At 39.3% G+C, this 19,136-nt stretch overlaps 2 protein-coding genes across 2 annotated transcripts; one reads left to right on the top strand and one right to left on the bottom strand.

Annotated features, from left to right (window-relative positions):
* Positions 1 to 239: 239 nt before the first annotated feature.
* Positions 240 to 10,659, bottom strand: csul (protein arginine N-methyltransferase 5). The gene is made up of 7 exons (XM_089643419.1): positions 10,177 to 10,659; positions 9,410 to 9,688; positions 6,097 to 6,279; positions 3,647 to 4,175; positions 3,405 to 3,555; positions 2,633 to 3,096; positions 240 to 2,303 (listed from the first exon to the last, which is right to left on the bottom strand). Exons 1-7 carry the CDS (start codon positions 10,575 to 10,577, stop codon positions 2,151 to 2,153), a joined length of 2,160 nt encoding a protein of 719 aa, XP_089499545.1. The 5' UTR covers positions 10,578 to 10,659; the 3' UTR covers positions 240 to 2,150.
* Positions 10,660 to 12,562: 1,903 nt separating this feature from the next.
* On the top strand, positions 12,563 to 18,845 carry LOC149414825 (U3 small nucleolar ribonucleoprotein IMP3). The gene is made up of 4 exons (XM_089643616.1): positions 12,563 to 12,828; positions 16,470 to 16,681; positions 18,176 to 18,351; positions 18,722 to 18,845. The coding sequence occupies exons 1-4, from the start codon at positions 12,581 to 12,583 to the stop codon at positions 18,743 to 18,745; spliced, it is 660 nt and encodes a 219-aa protein (XP_089499742.1). The 5' UTR covers positions 12,563 to 12,580; the 3' UTR covers positions 18,746 to 18,845.
* Positions 18,846 to 19,136: the final 291 nt, after the last annotated feature.

The following is a 19,136-nucleotide window of genomic DNA, read 5'->3' as shown; positions in this document are numbered from 1 at the left end:
AAGGAACTTGAGGAGTTAGTTCCAATTTATGAGCAGGTTTCGAAAGCATTGATAAAAGCTTCAGAAAGGCGCACAGCAGTATAATCTTTGCCATAAATCTGTCGTCAAACCGGAGGGCGACATTCTTAGGCTATACCTAGGCAAAAAAAAAAATTTTAATTTCTTCTTGTAACCGGTTATCACTTAGTAATGGCATTATATATTTTATTAAAAAGACAAATAACTTAGTTTACATCACTTTATTAATATATACACAATGCACATGTTTTGCGAACAACGTTCGCTTCATCAAGAGTAAATGTACACTGATTTTATTTGTTTCTATGCATAGAATCTGTTGTAACCAATGACCCTGAATATTTTGAAGAAGTTAAGCAAATTGAAGGTGGACATAATTTATGTCAATAAAGGTAACAAGCATGAAATTCAAATGCTTGAGAGAAATAGTTGATTAAGAAAGGAGTGGAGAATTGTGTGCAATCACTAAGCTGCTAGTAAAATATGCCAAATAAGAAAGCTGTCCGAGGAAGATTTAGCATCTTCTAAGATTTAGCTGTTTAAATTTTAGATTCTTTACCCACATCAAGCGTCAGGCGGGGTAAATATGAGTCACACATAGTGATGTGCATCTGGGAATATTCCCCGACTTAATATAAATTTATTCTGAATGAGGATTTGTTTTTTCGAGTGAGTCAGTAGAATTAAGGATGTTTGTGAAACAGGCAATCTTTAAGAATGTGAACTGCAGTGGCGGTTCTTCCCTTAGGTCAGTTGGTGTTTGACCCCCAAAATTGTAAGACAACAATAATAATAAATTATGTGCATCAAAACAACTGGTCTTATCCTTAATTTATTTGAAATGTACCGCGAAACAGCAGATAGGCGAGCAGTGATATCTGTTGTCTCTAATAGAACCTTTCATTCACAAGTCCACACGATTCGGTGGGTCAATTTAAAGAATGTCCCCTTTGGCATCTTCTGTCCCTACGCACGCCATAGAATAAACGAGATGGCACTATACCTCTTAAAAATAATTTGCCGTAAGTACATGGATTGTGTAGTTATATCCAATTTACTATATAAACATAATAATATATGTATTTAGAGTCATAAAATGTTTTTGCTCAGTTCCAGATAGATCAACAGGAACGCTTTTTGAAAGTGATTAAAGAAAATATTCAGCCAGGAACTATGATAATTTCTTATTGTTGGAAGGCGTATAATTGATTACAAGATGAAGGCTTCGTTCACATGAGTGTGTCCACATCGCAAGGACAGAGTGCACGCATTTTCTTAAATGGCCAGTATGGCCTATTATCTATACATACAACAATGAAGATAATGAGTTCATAGCGGAGTCAGATAATAGTCAAGTTAATAACAACAATAAAAATAGTTTCTCAATATCTCCAAAAATGACAAATTTAGAGCTCACAAAGTGACATCACACAAGACACAATTCAGTAAATTCATAATTCGAAACAATCACAATTCTTGAGGTAAAAATATGCCGCGTGCATAAATTATTGTTATTATTTAAGGGTAGAAAGAAGCCCTGCTTTGTTTGGGGCTAATTACACACCCCAGCTTAAGTACATGGATAAGTATTATACACAGAAATACAATGTTTCTTAACATTACACTGAGGAAATAACTAACGAACAAGTAGCACAACTCTCTTCGTTCATCAGTTCTAAACCATCCTAGCATCCCTTTCTTAATCTTGGTTATTATGCTTAGATAAGCCTGGCGTTTTTCCTACATAAATGGTTTTACCACACATATCACATACATTCTATGTACTTTCATCCTTCCTCATTGTCACACATCAGCACTGCATTGTGGACTGTTATCCTCACTTCTATTGGACGATGATTCATCAGCCACTACCGCATTCAGTTCCCTGCATTCACCGATACAATATCCTCTTAACCCTTAAGTGACGTGGTGTTCTTGCGCGATCTCAGTCGGAATTCAGGAAGTTTGTGAGACGCATGGGGCCCAGTGGTGACCCATGACGCCACTTAAGGGTTAAAATAAAATGACTAAGTCGGCAATTCTTCTTCAGAAGCATTTCTTTCAATTATCAGTGCATTGAGGAACATGTGTTTAAATGTGTGTTAATACATACATATGTACAGTAAATGGAATCAGAGGAGCATGTCCGAGGAGCGGCCGGCGGAGTTGTGTATGGAGACCAGCTCGGGGGCGGTGACGTTCCACTCGTACCAGACTTTTCGCGGGTCGCTGCAGCGCCAGAAGTTTGCCTCCACCGTGTCACCCGGTTTTATGTTGATGGGGCTCTGGAACAACCAAAAACACACACATTAACTAATCTATTTAACTGTTGGGCCAACTGTTGAGCCAACTACTAAAAAAAAAACAAATAAGATTAAAAAAAAGTACAATTTTTTTAACATCTTTGGGCATGTCATCTACGTTATCTTTAGGCACGCTGTGAAGGAGGAATGAACCTAGGTCTTGAAGAGACCCCAGAGAGGGAGAAATCATTCCACAGTAGTAGAAACAACACATTCTCATGTGATGTTGGAATGCGTGTTAGGCGTGTTTCTTGACTGTGCACCTGTACCAAAGGGATTGTAAAGTGAAGTTATGTACGAGGGTATCATACCTTGATGGGGATGAAGACGGGGAACCAGGAGATCATGCCGGGCGAGTGCTCCCCAGGCACGATGCTGAGGCAGTGCTGCTTGTACAGCACGGTGCTGAAGTAGCCGCAGAAGCCGTGCATCACGCTGGAGCGTGTGGCCTTGAAGGAGCGCGCGGCCCACCGTCGCCGGTCTACCGCTTGCCCGGGGGGGGCAGGGTGGGTGAATGTGAACAGCTCCTGGGGCTCAGCAATGTCCAGCTTGTTCTGCAGGTACACCACCCAGAGGGTCTCCATGTGGTGGTTGACGGGCTTGTGCAGAGAGATGGTGTCGCTGTCGGACCCCTTGACGTGGCCCCAGAGACGCGCCGACATCACGGGACAGATGTATGAGGTGTACGAAGAGGGTATGCTGATACCGTCGGCGCGCAACAGGTGGCGCGCACCGTCCAGGCACTCCGGAGACAGTTCGTTGTCGCCAAAGGACCCTGCAGCAAACAAATAAACAACCTGTTAGATAAATCTGATTTTGTAATGTATGTGTGAAAATCAAATTGTGTGTGGATCTTTTATCTTGTGGACCAACACTAGCTGACGTGTACCCGGCGTTGCTTTACTTTTCTCTACTTTCTATAAATATAATATGAACTAGAAATTAGGGTGTCCTTGGTTCCTTCCTTGGCGTAAAAACGAGTGTAGGAGCATTGTCCACCAGGGAAATTATCCTCAGCAATGAGGAAACGACTAAAGGAATATACGAATAAATGGATAGAAATACCAACAGACTACGACATACCAAGTAACTCAGAGACGATGATGTCGGCGAGCTGCGGCGGCCGGAAATCTCTCATGTCACTGGCCACCACGGTGACCAGACTGCGCCAGATCTCCCTCTGCTGGGCGTACAGGGCCAGCAGTGCTGTGGGGTTCTTTTCTACAGCGTAAACCTGAAATTAACAACAAACACTGTAAACTATAACAAATAAACAAACAACTAAGCACTGTTTATAGGACTGTGTTCTGCATCAAGTTACCAACCTTCAAGTCTATATCCACGACAGTGGCGGCATTGATGACGGCCCTAACCAGGGGGCCCCTGCCTGCCCCCAGCACCATCACGATGACCTGGTTCTTGCATCCGCACTTCCCGTCACTCTTCACGCGGGGACACCTGACAGCTCCACTGCCGATAGTCCCGATGGATCCCAAACTCCTCGCCTCGCGCTCCCTGTGAGGATCCTCACCCACCACGTCTATACGCATCTGAGCGTTGGGACTAGAAGCCGTGGTGCCTTCCACGTCAATCCCCACACTGCTGACTCCGCTCTTGGCTAAGCCGATCATCGTAGTTCCCGATTCGGGCACTTTAACAAACTGCTGGTCTTTCTGGCAGGACTTTGATTTGGCAGCGCAGACGGGGGGGTTTGGATAGCGGTCTCGAAGCGCATCCACAATCGCCTTTTGGTATGTGTCATACTTCACGGGGTCCTTTTCAAACACATTGTAGGTGTGCGAATCCAGGTTGTCGGAGAGCGGCTGCAGCGGGGTCTGTAGGTAGTCTTCCCAGCTGAAGGAGGAAATAAGAACATTCAGTATTTAACATTAACTTGTGGTAAGCAAAACCCTGCAAGTGACTATCCATTGACTGACCTTTATTTGTTTTAATTACACCTAGGGAATGCAATCCCGGTATACCGGGATCCCGAAATACCGAGATCCCGCAGACATTTTGCCGGACTAATCTCGGTCGAAAATTTTGCGGGATCCCGCTGGACTGGCGGGATTACAGAGAAGCGCAGCTTCTTCGAGGAAACGGATTTCAGAGCGGCGAACTAACTTGACAGCGGTCTTATTATACTTACAAGATCCATATAAGTACGAAGAAGACAGAAGTCAATTTATTAATGTTGATGACACATTTAGTCTACCTTCAAAAAGTGTAATACGCAAGGCAATCAAAACTATAGTCGAAAGGCTAGAGTACACGGACACGGGTAACAATGCAGTAGCCACTGCTCCTGCTGACGCTGATGATCCTTACGATGAAGATGCATTTCTCTCGTTGATCTGGAGACTTCTCTCGTTAATCTGGAGACAAACGCAGCAGCAGCAGAAGCACCAATGTCACTTCAAGACGAACTCGAACTTACTTTGATTAGTATGAAGAGTTCGAGATCAACAGCCCATCAAGAACCTAGATCTGGCAATATGAGCAACCTTGAGGTTTTGATAAAGAAGGAAATGAATTACTTCCGGTGGATTAAAAGGCACATACCTTCAATTCACTTACAATGCGCTAATGTCTATTGTGCCAACCAGCGTGGAAGCTGAACGAGCTTTTCAGCCGCTGGCTACCTTGTGTCCAATATCCGAAGCCGTTTATCAGATGACACAATTAATACTTTAACTTTTTTACGAAGCTATTTCCAAAATAATGTTTAATTAAACTTATGATGCTCATTGTACAAGAATATTGTTTATCGTGTGAACGTTATTATTTAAATTTAAGTTTCAGTTCGGTTTCAGTTTCAGTGCCGGCAATCCGGGCGTTTATTTTATTTTCATTTGTGTACATAGATTTCTTTTACCCACCTCACTAAACAAAGTCTGTTCCGAGGCGGGTATGTTATGTAAATTTGTGTCTTATCCTATTCTTTGCCAATTTATGACTTAAACTTTACCTATGTCTAACTAAAGGTATACCTATTAATAAATCATTTAAAATGTCCCAAAGAACTTGTTTTATTATAGGTATAAATTTAAAACTCTAAAAACAAGGTTGGTAGGTCGAGGTATTAGGTCTTTATTATACGATTGATTAGATATCTAAGTCCACTCTGTTGGATCCCGCAAATACCTGGATCCAGCGGGACTAAGATTGTTCAGTCCCGCAAATACCTGGATTGACATTTTCTTGCGGGATTGCATTCCCTAATTACACCTATAATCTTCACACATTTCTTGATGGAAATGATTTACCTTTTTCATCTTTGAGTATGAATGGTATCTTTGCGGAAAGGAGTGTTAATCTTTTTAAAAATAAGGATCTTGAAACAACCCATGGTGTAAGAGTGAGAAAACACAGAGGCTTAATAAATTATTCCACAGCACAGCTGTTGAACATAAAAACGACCGTTTTAGAGACGACCATGACAAGTAGCAAATGTAAATAAATTGTGAGCGAGCGTTCGGTGTTTCCTGGCTGTGTACCAGTGACGAAGAGATCATTAACATCAGTTCTTCTGAGCATCTTCCATTGAAATACCAGTAAAACAAAGACGTCACGTCTGTACTCCAAAGTTTAGGCTTATGGAATTCAATACTTGGTTTGTGTGAATACACCATGAAACGATACTTCAATTGCATAAGCCAGAGATGTTCTTCAAAGACAGTAATCTATTGGTTCAGATAAGGGAAACTACATGTTTATAAATTCGGTATATTCAGCATGAATAAAGCAGTAAGTTAGCTAATAGCATGGTACTGACCCTCTGGCGAAGGAGGTCAGCACGTCCTGCATGGTGGTGCTGCGGCTGTCCCACAGGTGGCAGAGGTAGCTCAGGTAGTTAGAGTAGTCAGCGTGGCGGAGCGCTCCCGACACCATGAGGTGCACATCCCGCTCCATGAGGCGCTTCACAAAGTGCTGGTGAGCCTTAGGCAAGATGGGGAACCTGAAGCAAACAACACATACATTAGTTTTCTTATTACTGCAATAACAATATAATATGGGTACATAATTAACCTATTATAAATCTGTAATATTCTTTAATTACAAGTACCATTTATATTTGATGATCGGTGATCACAACTTACTTTATAGCAATAAGGTTACAATAATATCGACGTAAGGAAAACGTCCTGTACTCTAGGATCTCGGAGTGATTCTGATTGTTGCTGGATGCCTGGTGTCGCCGTGTCCGGAAAGGTTCGAGAACAATCAGCTGTGCGCCCAAATTGCCAGCCGGCAAGTGACAAATAATAAATAAGGCCAGTGCCTCCTTGGAAGACAGTACAAAATCTATACAGGTTATTAAGGGGACATACTTGACTTACTTTAACCAATGATTCTTGACATTATTTGAAAAAAAAAAGTAAATGAAATTTTGTTTTCCGGTGACTTTTTTGGTGTCTTTTTTTTTTCAAAACCAGACAACTAAAGTGGTTCCACGTGCTATCAATGGTCAATCAGTCGAGTAACCCACCAACCCATCACCACGTTCCTAACTGTCCAATACCAGACAACTAAAGTGGTTCCACATGCTATCAATGGTCAATCAGTCGAGTAACCCACCAACCCATCACCACGTTCCTAACTGTCCAATACCAGACAACTAAAGTGGTTCCACATGCTATCAATGGTCAATCAGCCGAGTAACCCACCAACCCATCACCACGTTCCTAACTGTCCAATACCAGACAACTAAAGTGGTTCCACATGCTATCAATGGTCAATCGGCCGAGTAACCCACCAACCCATCACCACGTTCCTAACTGTCCAATACCAGACAGCTAAAGTGGTTCCACATGCTATCAATGGTCAATCAGCCGAGTAACCCACCAACCCATCACCACGTTCCTAACTGTCCAATACCAGACAACTAAAGTGGTTCCACATGCTAATAATGGTCAATCAGCCGAGTAACCCACCAACCCATCACCACGTTCCTAACTGTCCAATACCAGACAACTAAAGTGGTTCCACATGCTATCAATGGTCAATCGGCCGAGTAACCCACCAACCCATCACCACGTTCCTAACTGTCCAATACCAGACAACTAAAGTGGTTCCACATGCTATCAATGGTCAATCAGCCGAGTAACCCACCAACCCATCACCACGTTCCTAACTGTCCAATACCAGACAACTAAAGTGGTTCCACATGCTAATAATGGTCAATCAGCCGAGTAACCCACCAACCCATCACCACGTTCCTAACTGTCCAATACCAGACAACTAAAGTGGTTCCACATGCTATCAATGGTCAATCAGCCGAGTAACCCACCAACCCATCACCACGTTCCTAACTGTCCAATACCAGACAACTAAAGTGGTTCCACATGCTATCAATGGTCAATCAGCCGAGTAACCCACCAACTCATCACCACGTTCCTAACTGTCCAATACCAGACAACTAAAGTGGTTCCACATGCTAATAATGGTCAATCAGCCGAGTAACCCACCAACCCATCACCACGTTCCTAACTGTCCAATACCAGACAACTAAAGTGGTTCCACATGCTATCAATGGTCAATCAGCCGAGTAACCCACCAACCCATCACCACGTTCCTAACTGTCCAATACCAGACAACTAAAGTGGTTCCACATGCTATCAATGGTCAATCAGCCGAGTAACCCACCAAACCATCACCACGTTCCTAACTGTCCAATACCAGACAACTAAAGTGGTTCCACATGCTATCAATGGTCAATCAGCCGAGTAACCCACCAACCCATCACCACGTTCCTAACTGTCCAATACCAGACAACTAAAGTGGTTCCACATGCTAATAATGGTCAATCAGCCGAGTAACCCACCAACCCATCACCACGTTCCTAACTGTCCAATACCAGACAACTAAAGTGGTTCCACATGCTAATAATGGTCAATCAGCCGAGTAACCCACCAACCCATCACCACGTTCCTAACTGTCCAATACCAGACAACTAAAGTGGTTCCACATGCTATCAATGGTCAATCAGCCGAGTAACCCACCAACCCATCACCACGTTCCTAACTGTCCAATACCAGACAACTAAAGTGGTTCCACATGCTATCAATGGTCAATCAGCCGAGTAACCCACCAACCCATCACCACGTTCCTAACTGTCCAATACCAGACAACTAAAGTGGTTCCACATGCTATCAATGGTCAATCAGTCGAGTAACCCACCAACCCATCACCACGTTCCTAACTGTCCAATACCAGACAACTAAAGTGGTTCCACATGCTATCAATGGTCAATCAGCCGAGTAACCCACCAACCCATCACCACGTTCCTAACTGTCCAATACCAGACAACTAAAGTGGTTCCACATGCTATCAATGGTCAATCGGCCGAGTAACCCACCAACCCATCACCACGTTCCTAACTGTCCAATACCAGACAGCTAAAGTGGTTCCACATGCTATCAATAATCATTAAAACAAAGAGAGTGCGCATGCTATTTGTTCTTGAAAATGAAAAGTATAGCGATAGACTCGTGCACTCTGTGCACTCTAGACTAGATGGTACCTTGCACGAGTCTATCGCTATTCTTTTTTTTTTTATAATTATTAATTAATCATACCCTGGACTAAAATTTGCTAGGCAACCGATATGCAATATATTTATTGACATATTAAATTAAATATAAAATACGTTTCATCAAATAAACATCTCGGTGACGGTCGTTCTTTAAGGGATCCTATACTATTACAGAAAATGTGCATTTACATCAACATCTTTACAATAACTTAATTACAAATTAACATTAGAGCACCACGGTTGAACCAAGGTTGTGAAACCAACAAAAATCCCATAATCCCAGTATTAAGAAAAGGTACGAGATTCCCGGGATCTCGGTTCACTAGATCCTGGGATTGAAAGCTCTAATGCTGGTACGTTGCTGGTTTGATTTTGAGAAAACATAACAAGAAACTTCTGATTCTTTAACTTAAGATTTAGGTATCAAATACAGAAGAGTATTTTCATCTTAGTAAAAGCACGCTGCAAGTTATCTCGAAGTGAACCCTTATTGAGTTAGATCCTGGTTAACATTAAATTGGCAAAGCATAAATAAAAACACAACTTTACTCACCCCTTCTTATTGGTGATGAAAACATTGGTGGGGACTACCAGACACTTGACGGGCTCCCCGAGCCAGCGCTCCAGCTCTGTCTCATCGGGCAGCTGGGCGCAGAGGCGGAGCGCCACCCCGCAGCGGCGGTCCCACTCCAGCAGGCGGTGCAGGTCCCGCCACCAGGCCCAGGAGCCCAGCTCGTCTGCCGGGGCACAGGAGTCGTCGGGGTGCTGGTGAAACGCATTAGTGGACGGGTCCTCCATAGGGACTTGGATCCACAGAAGATTGTTGGTGGGACTGGAATGAGAACATACCCCAAAATTCACACAACAATACTCCACAAAATTTAAAAATAAACTGTAATATATTTATACATATTATATGGTTCCATGCGACTAAACAGAATTTATGCTATTATGGGCAGCAATGATTTACTCTGCCTAATTACCTTCCATATATCAACTAGAAATACTCTATCAATAATTATTTTAAATTGCATCAATAATATGACAGACTCAATTTATATACTCACTTATAGATTGAATGCAGTTGACAATACTTTTTCAGAAATAGTAGATGTGTTCAACTACACGGAATCTAGTTACAAGGAGGCTATAACATACCTCATAAATAAATATTAATGTTGGCTTTTATTATTCTTGCGTGTACCTATTCCATCTTATAGTTTCTTTAACAAACATTACTTCCTCAATAAGGTGCCAGTAAATTATTTCATATAAATAAATATATTTATGGTTAAGAAGAGATATAAGGCAATAACTAACTTGGTTATGGTGATGCTATGCAAAACTCTGGCCAAGTTGGTATTTTTGGGTCCCCGCAAGGTTATCATGACGGCTGACAGTCCTAAACACCTCGCGTGGTGCAATTCCTCAATCAAGCAGTCCTCGTGCTGCTGCCTCAGCTCCGGCAGAACGCAATCTACATCCAGGTACGGAGACATCTTTCCCACGACCTTCACGTTCCAGTCCATTGGACTCAGCAGCATGTCAGTGCGGGAGAACATGGTGGTCAGCGGTTTCCCTGCCTTATATTCGCGCCGGTGCCGAGGATGAACGATCGGCATACAGGTAAACTGGAACTTCCAGCTCGTAGCGTCGTCCATGGCTTCCTGCAAGTCTCGGACATGACTGAAGTCCAGACCACAAGAAAAATGCGACGGCATCTTACAACAATATTATTGAAAACACTCTTTCAAAAAATTATCGCTAGCTCAAAGAAAACACGAGCCCGCCGAATATCGTTCTGTCTCGTCTTTTGTTTTTGTCTTTGGAAAATTTGAGTTTTCAATAATAATAATGCCGCCAGATGAAAGAAATGTACAACTTTAGTACCTACTTGTAAAAGTAGTGGGGCCTATACACAGACGTCGACTGTAGGATTTCGTAGTTTTGGTAATACGCTGCCACGCCAATGCTACGTAAACAGGACAAACTTTCGGACAAGGAGTCGTGAATTATGGGAAAGGAACGAAGCAACCAGCCACTTGCGGTTGCTTTGTTCCTCTCCCGTAATTCGTGGCCCGGCTTGCGGAAATTTTGTCCTGTTTATACGCACTCTAAGGTCGTTTTTTACCTCTAAGTAAATGGAGAAATATTTTTATTACTCGACAAACACTAGTAATAGTCAATATAATATCAACACAACATCAAAATACCAAAATTTTATACCAAACTAATGCAAAACAACTATACATATTTAGGAACAAAGTATTTCAACAACCTTCCGATTGAAATAAAGAAATTAAAGTATATCAACAAACTGAAACTAAAACTGAAGTTATGCTTGTCAGGAATAATTAACTAAATAATTTCCTGTTTTTCCCTTTTTTGTATTTATTATCAGTATATATTCATCTCTACTTTATTTAGATGTTTCTTATTGCTCAATATTTAGTATGTAACAGAATCCTATATATGTAACCTACACATATAGATGATCCAGAAGTTTCAATTGTTCCTATTTTACTTATAGTTACCTATTGCATAATGTTATTCTATTTTCCTTATAATTAACTCGCTCACCAAGCACAAAAACCAGTTTCTTCTTTGGTGGGATTGCGATTGTAAATATATTTTGTACTTAAATAATTTAATTTCTAACTATAACTTATTAAATTAACTTAAAGTAATTAAATTGAATTTATTTTATATAAGATTTCATTCGTAAATACACAAAAAAATATTTTATTATTATTAAATAAAACATATTATGTTGATTGTATCCCGAAGATTTTCAATTTTCAGAAAGAGAGAAAGCGAACGTAGCAACCCATAAAAATAGCAGTAGGTCGTCTCATAGAGTATTCCGCGTTCGTCTTATAAGTGAGTAAGCGTATATTTTCATCTCAGTCGCACCTGTGATGTGGAATGTATATCTTTGTCATATATATGTACAATGTTTGAATTAAGAATTTACTTGAAACATAATAGTGTTTCTTAATTGCCACATTTTATCTTGAGTTTGTGAGACAGTGGCAAGTTTAGATGTGTTGTATATCTTTCGGCAAATCAACAACCAACCACAGAAATAATGAATATATATATATATATCAAAAATAAAAATATTTTTCTTTGAATTTTAAGTTTCTAAATAAGTTGATCGTTTTATTATTTTTATTTACTTTTGTTATATGCTTACGGCACAAAAGTCCCAACTGCTCCCTACCATCTGGAGCCTGTGAGGCTATCGCATGGGATATGTTGTGAAGCTGAAGCTTTTGGGGAGGGGAAGGAGATGGGGAATTGGACGGTGGGGGGGTACCTGGCTATTCAGATCTGGTCACCAAACACCGTTAAAGCCCGGGAGATACTGAGAGTATCTTCCACTCTGGCACGTGCCGCAAATGTACTTTTTATTATTTTTAATGAATAAATTTCGAAATAAAACAAATTAACTAAATAAAATTTAACACTGAAAAATTAATAAATTGCTGTAGTTTTATACGTTACATATCATAACAATAGTATCGATGTCTCATTTTTTTTCAACTTTTTCGTGACTTGAAATTCATTATAATGCTTTTCAAAATGCTTTTGTGCAGGTGGGGTTTTAGAAAAACAATAATTTAGATAAAAATGTATAAAATCAAAATGAAGCACGCGCACCTAATATTATTCTGCACTGCGCACTGGCGATTTCCATAACACGTGTAAACCACGTTTTTCTATGGTTCTAAACCTAACTGTCACTTGTCACTTGATTTATTTATACTTATTTGTTTGTGTCAGTGATTTTGTGGTTATTAAATTTGTAAAAGAATACAATTCTTTTTATAAAATGGTTCGAAAACTTAAATTTCACGAACAAAAGCTCTTGAAGAAAGTGGACTTTATATCATGGAAAGTTGACAACAACTTGCACGAGGTCAAAGTGATGCGCAGATTCAACATACAAAAGCGGGAAGATTATACCAAGTTAGTAAAATCTATTAGACTATTTTTATTAAAAGCTGAATTTTTAGGCTTTATCTTCTTCCGTTAGATGAAGATTTTCCGAACCTTGTATTATTCACTGATCTCCAAAACACATACAAATACACACCTTTTTACACCTCTAATGTTCTTAATAATATTGACCAGTCGCTGGCTGAGTTGACATCGCGTTTCTTGGGTCCCACGCGGGCGTCTTGAGTTTAATGAATTCCCCGGCTGGCTTAGTCCCCCATATGACACAGCAACATTTTCCGCTTACTGTGGTGGTAGTAGGAGATTTTCAAATATTGTCAGGTTATTCTTAACCCTGGATGGTTATTATATTTTTACCCTACACTAAGGTTATAACTCGTCGAATCGACGAACTTTGTTTTTAGAAATTCCTATATGCGAACTATGCAAGTCAAAAATACACCAAAATCATTTTTAATAACGTTTTTTATTTAAGAGTAAAAAAAAATAAATAATATACAAAAATATTTTTTTTTTGTCGCATTAATCTTTGCATTAGTTTCCAGCCTCTTTGTTAGTTTTTTTAACCCATTGGCCTCAAACGACGCCGTCCCGGCGTGTGTACGGCGATGTGTCTTAAAATCAAACGACGCCGTCCTGGCGGGTCTGATATCTGTCGGCTTAAAAACGAAAAAGGGATACATTATTGACATCTGTGTTTAAAATTTTAAATGCCAATCGCTCTGTAGATAATTAAGCATTTATTTCGTAGTAATTGGCAGGACTCCGTTGGTACAATTTTTTCCTGATATTTACGATTGAAATTTTGTTATATTTCAGCTTCATTGAATTTTTTCAAAATGGCGTGAGGTTCGGGAATTGACAAGCTTGTTCGTAAAACGCATAGTGGGCTGCTAACAAGAGCCCAAATGGCAAAAAATATATATTATGGTAATTAGTATGATTAATGTACAACTTTTCTTAATCCAATTATAAAAAAATGAAGAAAAAAATTGATTTTTCAAAAAAAAATTTTTTCATATCCTCGTTTAATAATATTATTTTATTTTTTTAAACAACGCATATATTTTTTACATACCTTGATTCAATGCCCAAGTAAATTAAAAAAGATTGTTTCGTTTGCATGTTTAGTTTAAAAGTTATGTAAGATTTAGTACACCACTGCACTTAAAACTTTTGGTACAAAATTAATCCGGATGTGAAGGACAACTTTTTAGCCAAACAATTCGGAGGCCAATGGGTTATGGAACTACCTTTTTTAAAATACAGAATAAAAAAAAACTTAAAGTAAAGTGACTTATTTCATGCACAGCCTTTGAATATAATATATAAAAGAATAAAAAAAAAACTATAGTAAAAAACCTCATTTAACACATGCGGCACAAAGCTCAACTTTGTGCTCACCGCACACACTCTTGGCGCATTTCCTGCAGAAAGACTTTGTCATTCTTCGCTTGCTTGATGGACAGAAGTGACATATTTTGCACTTCTTTGGTTCCCCGTCAACATTTTCAATTTCTGATTGTGGACTGGGTAAAATTTGCTGAATATTATGCTTTAGGGTGGACCGCAAGTTGGGTATTTCCAGCCTTTTTTCCAAAAATGGCGTCACCAGCGATTCATGGAGCTCTTTTGAATTCGCGACGGTTTTTTGGTTTTTTCCCTTTTGAAAACATGTTGTGGGTATATATTACGTAACTATTTACGAATGTTATGTTGAGAGTTCCATAAAAGAGACACATCGGCCATCTGTTGGTTTTGCGAGAGCAGGACATCACGCTGCACATTTGGTCTAAAGTGTCAACCCCGCCTTTTGTTTGGTTATAAAATTGAACCATGTGGGGTTTTCCGTTCTTTGCGTTGATTGTACCTTCTTCATCGCTAAAATCGATTTCCTCAAGACCGAAAATATCAGAATCAATGGGATAATCATCGTCACAATGCAATAAAAACCGTTCTATGTCAGACTCCGTGAGAGCTTTTTTGCTGCCCATATTGCAGTTCTAAAATAAATTAAAATTCAAAATGTTCACGGGAAATTAATCAGAACTGCTTAAAAACAGTTTTTATGTTATACAAATTATAACACTTATTTTTTATAAAAAAGTGGAAACAAACTAAATTAAAAAATAAGTGCCCATACAAATTCAAAAAGTCACACTAAAGTTATAACTCGTCGGTTCGACGAGTACATACCTGTAAATCTCTATGTTCGCAAAATGTTTACACCACGCACAGCAAGATCTCGTCAGCAACTAACATTGTGTAAAAAAAGAGCGCAATTTGAGCAAACACAAAAAAGTTATGAGTAAGAGAGCGTCGTTGATTCGACGAGTTATAATCATCTAGGGTTAAAGCAGGAGCCGTGTGAACCGTGTGATACCTGCTTAATCTGGGATTGTTTCTTTCTTTATTAATATATCCAGGATACTCCTGTACTTCATGAATATGCTAATAAATGTCGAGATTATTGTTTCATTTAAGCCTGGGACAGACCACGCTATATTTTCGTGTATATTTCAGCGTATCGCTCAACGTACATTCGCATCGGCGAGAGATATGCTGAAATAGACCAAGTCATGATGCGTATAGCGTAATGTGTCGCCTACCTTATATGTCTAAACTTGTCAAATGCTTTAAAATAATCATTTTAAAGTTGACATTTTGTGTTACCTACTTTTAACATCTATCAAGAGTTATTGATGTTTTCTTTATACAATATATGGTAATTATTTACCTAATCGTCGCGCTTTTAGGCACAGATTATGGAAATAACACTTCATTACAACAATTATTATCAATTTACATCCATAAAATAGATTATTAGGTTCTTAGTAAATGATTTAGATTAAAACAAAACTTCCACAGACGTCAAATCCTTACAAAAAATCTAAAATAGCAGTAAAGAAATCGTTGGTAAACTTGTCGAATTCCGCTGTATGCAAAGGTTCTTTAAAAAAACAACACTTGATTTCAACTTAAATATCTAATGGAGACAACTATTTAAGACGGAGGTTTAAGTAAACATACACAAAATAGGTTTTTGTAATTAATTTTAAAATTATTTTAATAATTTATGCATATTTCTTATCCCTTATTATTATAACTTTGATTGAGAAAAAATGGAACTTTAATGCATCTTTTACCATTGCCCACCACATAAATAATTATTTTTTGTAGTAATTAAGTTGAAACCAACTGCTTTATATATTTTTTTGAGAAAATAATTTTGGCATCTTAACAAAGAATTTAGGACTGTTTCGAATTTGTTTTGTTAAGATTTCTTAGGACGGATTGTTTCGGAGAATTTGAACAATTCATCAAATTTCAACGTTAATTTTCAAGTTCTGTAAAAGATTTTTTCAAGTTCTGTTTTTATTTCAGTTTTGTCAAGCAACTAGCCTACAATGATATAATAACAGAACTTGAATAGGACTTTCACAGAACTCTAAAATGAACGTTGAAATTTGATGAATTGTTCAAATTCTCCGAAACAACCCGTCCTTAGTGTTATTGTAATTGCATATGTGATTCATTATTTGAAGCAATTCCTTATTGTTATTTCAAATAAAACAGAAAGGATAAAACTTTCAATAAATGTAAATGTAAAGTACTGTTGATGTTTAAATGTATTCATGAATATTTTTCAGATATAACAAATTATCCCGCGAGATTCGAGAGTTAGCCCGAAAGGTGAAGGACATAGATCCTGCGCACCCGTTCAGGACTCAGTGCAGCGCCAATCTGCTGGAGAAACTGTACGTCATGGGGCTGATTCCCACAAGATGGGACCTCAGTCTAGCTGATGCAGTCACAGCCACATCCTTCTGCAGGAGAAGGTTGCCTGTTGTTATGTACAAAAGTAAGTCGCCCATTTGGAATCAACTTCTCTCGGCTGTTTTACAATCCAAAATTAATTGTGATCTCGGGGTTATTTTGGACCCATGAGAAACTCGTTGACACCAAACTCTTTGACTCGGTATAATTATTTCCCTCCATAAGTATTCTGGACAATGAGGAATACATATGGTAGGTAGTCCCAAAATTCTGCACTGAAACAAATCCTGACTTCTAGTTTATTTATTTATTTATTGGATGATTTTTATAGCGCCGCTTTTGCGAAATATCACCCCAGGGGCGCTGTACAGTTAATGCAGATATTACAAAAAAAAATAATATAAATATTACAAATTGAAATTAAGTTAAATAACATGAAGTACAGAAACAGGTGACACGGAGATGGAGAGTCTGCTGCAAGAATCCTAGGTGGTGAGGAAACTGGACCGGCTGCTGCAGCGAGAGAGTCCACCGCGTCCACCAACAGTGCCAGCACGAGGTTCGTCATCCTTCCAGGTATGTGTCTGCTGCTAATAGAGCGCTGACACAATGTCCTCTCATGGATTCCAGACCTTGGCAGCACCGCTGTGACATTCGACGAAGGTAGAGGATGGAGACTCTGCAGCAAGAATCCCAGGTGGTGAGGAAACTGGACCAGCTACTGCAGCGAAAGAGTGCACCGCGCCACCAACAGTGCCAGCACGAGGTTCGTCAACCGTCCAGGTATGTGTCTGCTGCTAATTAAGCGCTGACACAGTATCCTCACATAGATAACAAACCTTGTGACGCTCGGAAAGTCCATCTCCTTGTACACTTGTTTCTGGTGATTATGTTAGTGGTGCATTGTTCCGAAATAAAAGGCGGCGGACGGAATAATAAATCACCTTGGGCACTTGTTAGGGCTTTCACTGTTTCCAAGAATAACATTGAAAACATCTGGCGTACAACAGTTACCGATTCTCGTCCCAAGTTCAACTTCAACTTCAGCGAATTTAGAATGTTTTTAGCACAATTTTCGATTATTCATTTTTGAAACACTGCACTCTAGTCACATTACTATTAAGTTCTGATTACTAATTGGTAAGTTAAGTTAAAATGTTGATTCACTGATTTTTTAAATAACTTCAAAGGGATGTTGCCTCGTTTCCCTTGAAAATACTAAAAAAGTAGTTTAACGTAGTGGAATCTGAAAGCTTATCAATGCAAGCAATTCTGGTTTATCAAATGCATCATTTAGAATTTAAAATAGAAATAGCAAGTCAGTGAAATTCCTCCTGTCTGACAATTTAAGTATTTTCATTTAATTTAAAATAGTTGTAGTTCAACTAAATAGCTGATATACCCATTTTAAAAGTTAGAAAATGTAAGAATTTAATTTTTATTCTTTCAATAGCTTATTCATGAATATTCTAATGTGGGTTCCAGACGGAAGAATTATTACTCATTATATTAGTATTAAGAATGTTCCTTATAAATAAATAAATAAATTAAGATTGAATATAAATGCTTATAATTGTAGATAAAATGGCTGAATCAGTGTCAGGGGCAACCAAGCTGATCCAGCAGGGTCACGTACGGGTGGGCCCCGAGCTGGTCAAGGACCCCGCCTTCCTGGTCACCAGGTCCCTGGAAGACTTTGTCACGTGGGTAGACACCTCCGCTGTCAAGAGACACATCATGGAGTACAATGACGCTGTAAGTATCCATATGTGAGCCAGTGAATTTGTGAGCCCTAAAATACCTGTTCGTCCGATTGATCCGTTGTTAACAGACGAATCTACGGACGCAATATAGGCACATGTACAACAGATTCAACACATCCTGCTTGAAGGAGCTATCAGTGTTGGTCCCCTGTGTACAAGAGCATGTATGCCAAACTCAATGAACGCTACGGAACACCCTTTCTCACTTGAACTAGGCTTCATGAGAACGGGTCGTTTCTTCGACTCGTTTTGTGTAAGTCAACTCGCACGTGAAACGAGCAATCCAGCATCTATGGCTACAGACAGGTATGCTACAAATATATTATTTTAAATTAAACTTATGTATTTTATTTTTATTTCAGAGGGACGATTTCGACATGATGTGAAGATTGAACGCACCATCCAACAAGTTGTAAATAAGTTATCTTTAGTTAATTCAATAAATATTATTTTATATCTAAAAAAAAATCTTTGAGTTTAACAACCCCTCCATACTAGTGACCAATCTATGAATCAATTGAATTCGGGAAACCAAGGAGAAGTGGAGAGGAGAAATGAAGCCCTCGTCCCTCGTGGGGCCTTCAGGGAACCAAGGGGGAGTGGAGAGGAGAGATGAGACCTGGGAAGACAGACAGTGGCAGCTTGTATTCACAAAAACGGGTACTGGAATAATTGGTATGCAAACTGTAAACTAAAGTGGCGCCATCCCACCAAAGAGTTTACGAGGCATTGGCGAACACCGCTCCTGCTTTGGAGAAATTTCAATACTGTGGTCGA

Source organism: Hesperophylax consimilis, chromosome 19, assembly GCF_061612785.1.
Source record: "Hesperophylax consimilis isolate HC1 chromosome 19, BYU_Hcon_1.0, whole genome shotgun sequence".
Lineage (NCBI taxonomy): Eukaryota > Metazoa > Arthropoda > Insecta > Trichoptera > Limnephilidae > Hesperophylax > Hesperophylax consimilis.
Note: the sequence above shows the minus strand (reverse complement) of the source record. Positions and strands in the feature narration are given on the sequence as shown.

What these genes read in the sequence shown, in the direction of transcription:
- LOC149414825 (XM_089643616.1), top strand. Translation starts at nt 12,581, where the DNA reads ATGGTTCTAAACCTAACTGTCACTTGTCACTTGATTTATTTATACTTA. An exon ending in GCCTGTTGTTATGTACAAAA is followed by an intron (nt 16,682 to 18,175) that starts GTAAGTCGCCCA and finishes TTATAATTGTAG; the next exon opens with ATAAAATGGCTGAATCAGTG. An exon ending in TCATGGAGTACAATGACGCT is followed by an intron (nt 18,352 to 18,721) that starts GTAAGTATCCAT and finishes TTTTTATTTCAG; the next exon opens with AGGGACGATTTCGACATGAT.
- csul (XM_089643419.1), bottom strand. Translation starts at nt 10,577, where the DNA reads ATGCCGTCGCATTTTTCTTGTGGTCTGGACTTCAGTCATGTCCGAGAC. An exon ending in CTGACCTCCTTCGCCAGAGG is followed by an intron (nt 4,176 to 6,096) that starts GTCAGTACCATG and finishes TTCCTCCTTCAG; the next exon opens with CTGGGAAGACTACCTACAGA. An exon ending in CATCGTCTCTGAGTTACTTG is followed by an intron (nt 3,097 to 3,404) that starts GTATGTCGTAGT and finishes TGTTTGCTGCAG; the next exon opens with GGTCCTTTGGCGACAACGAA.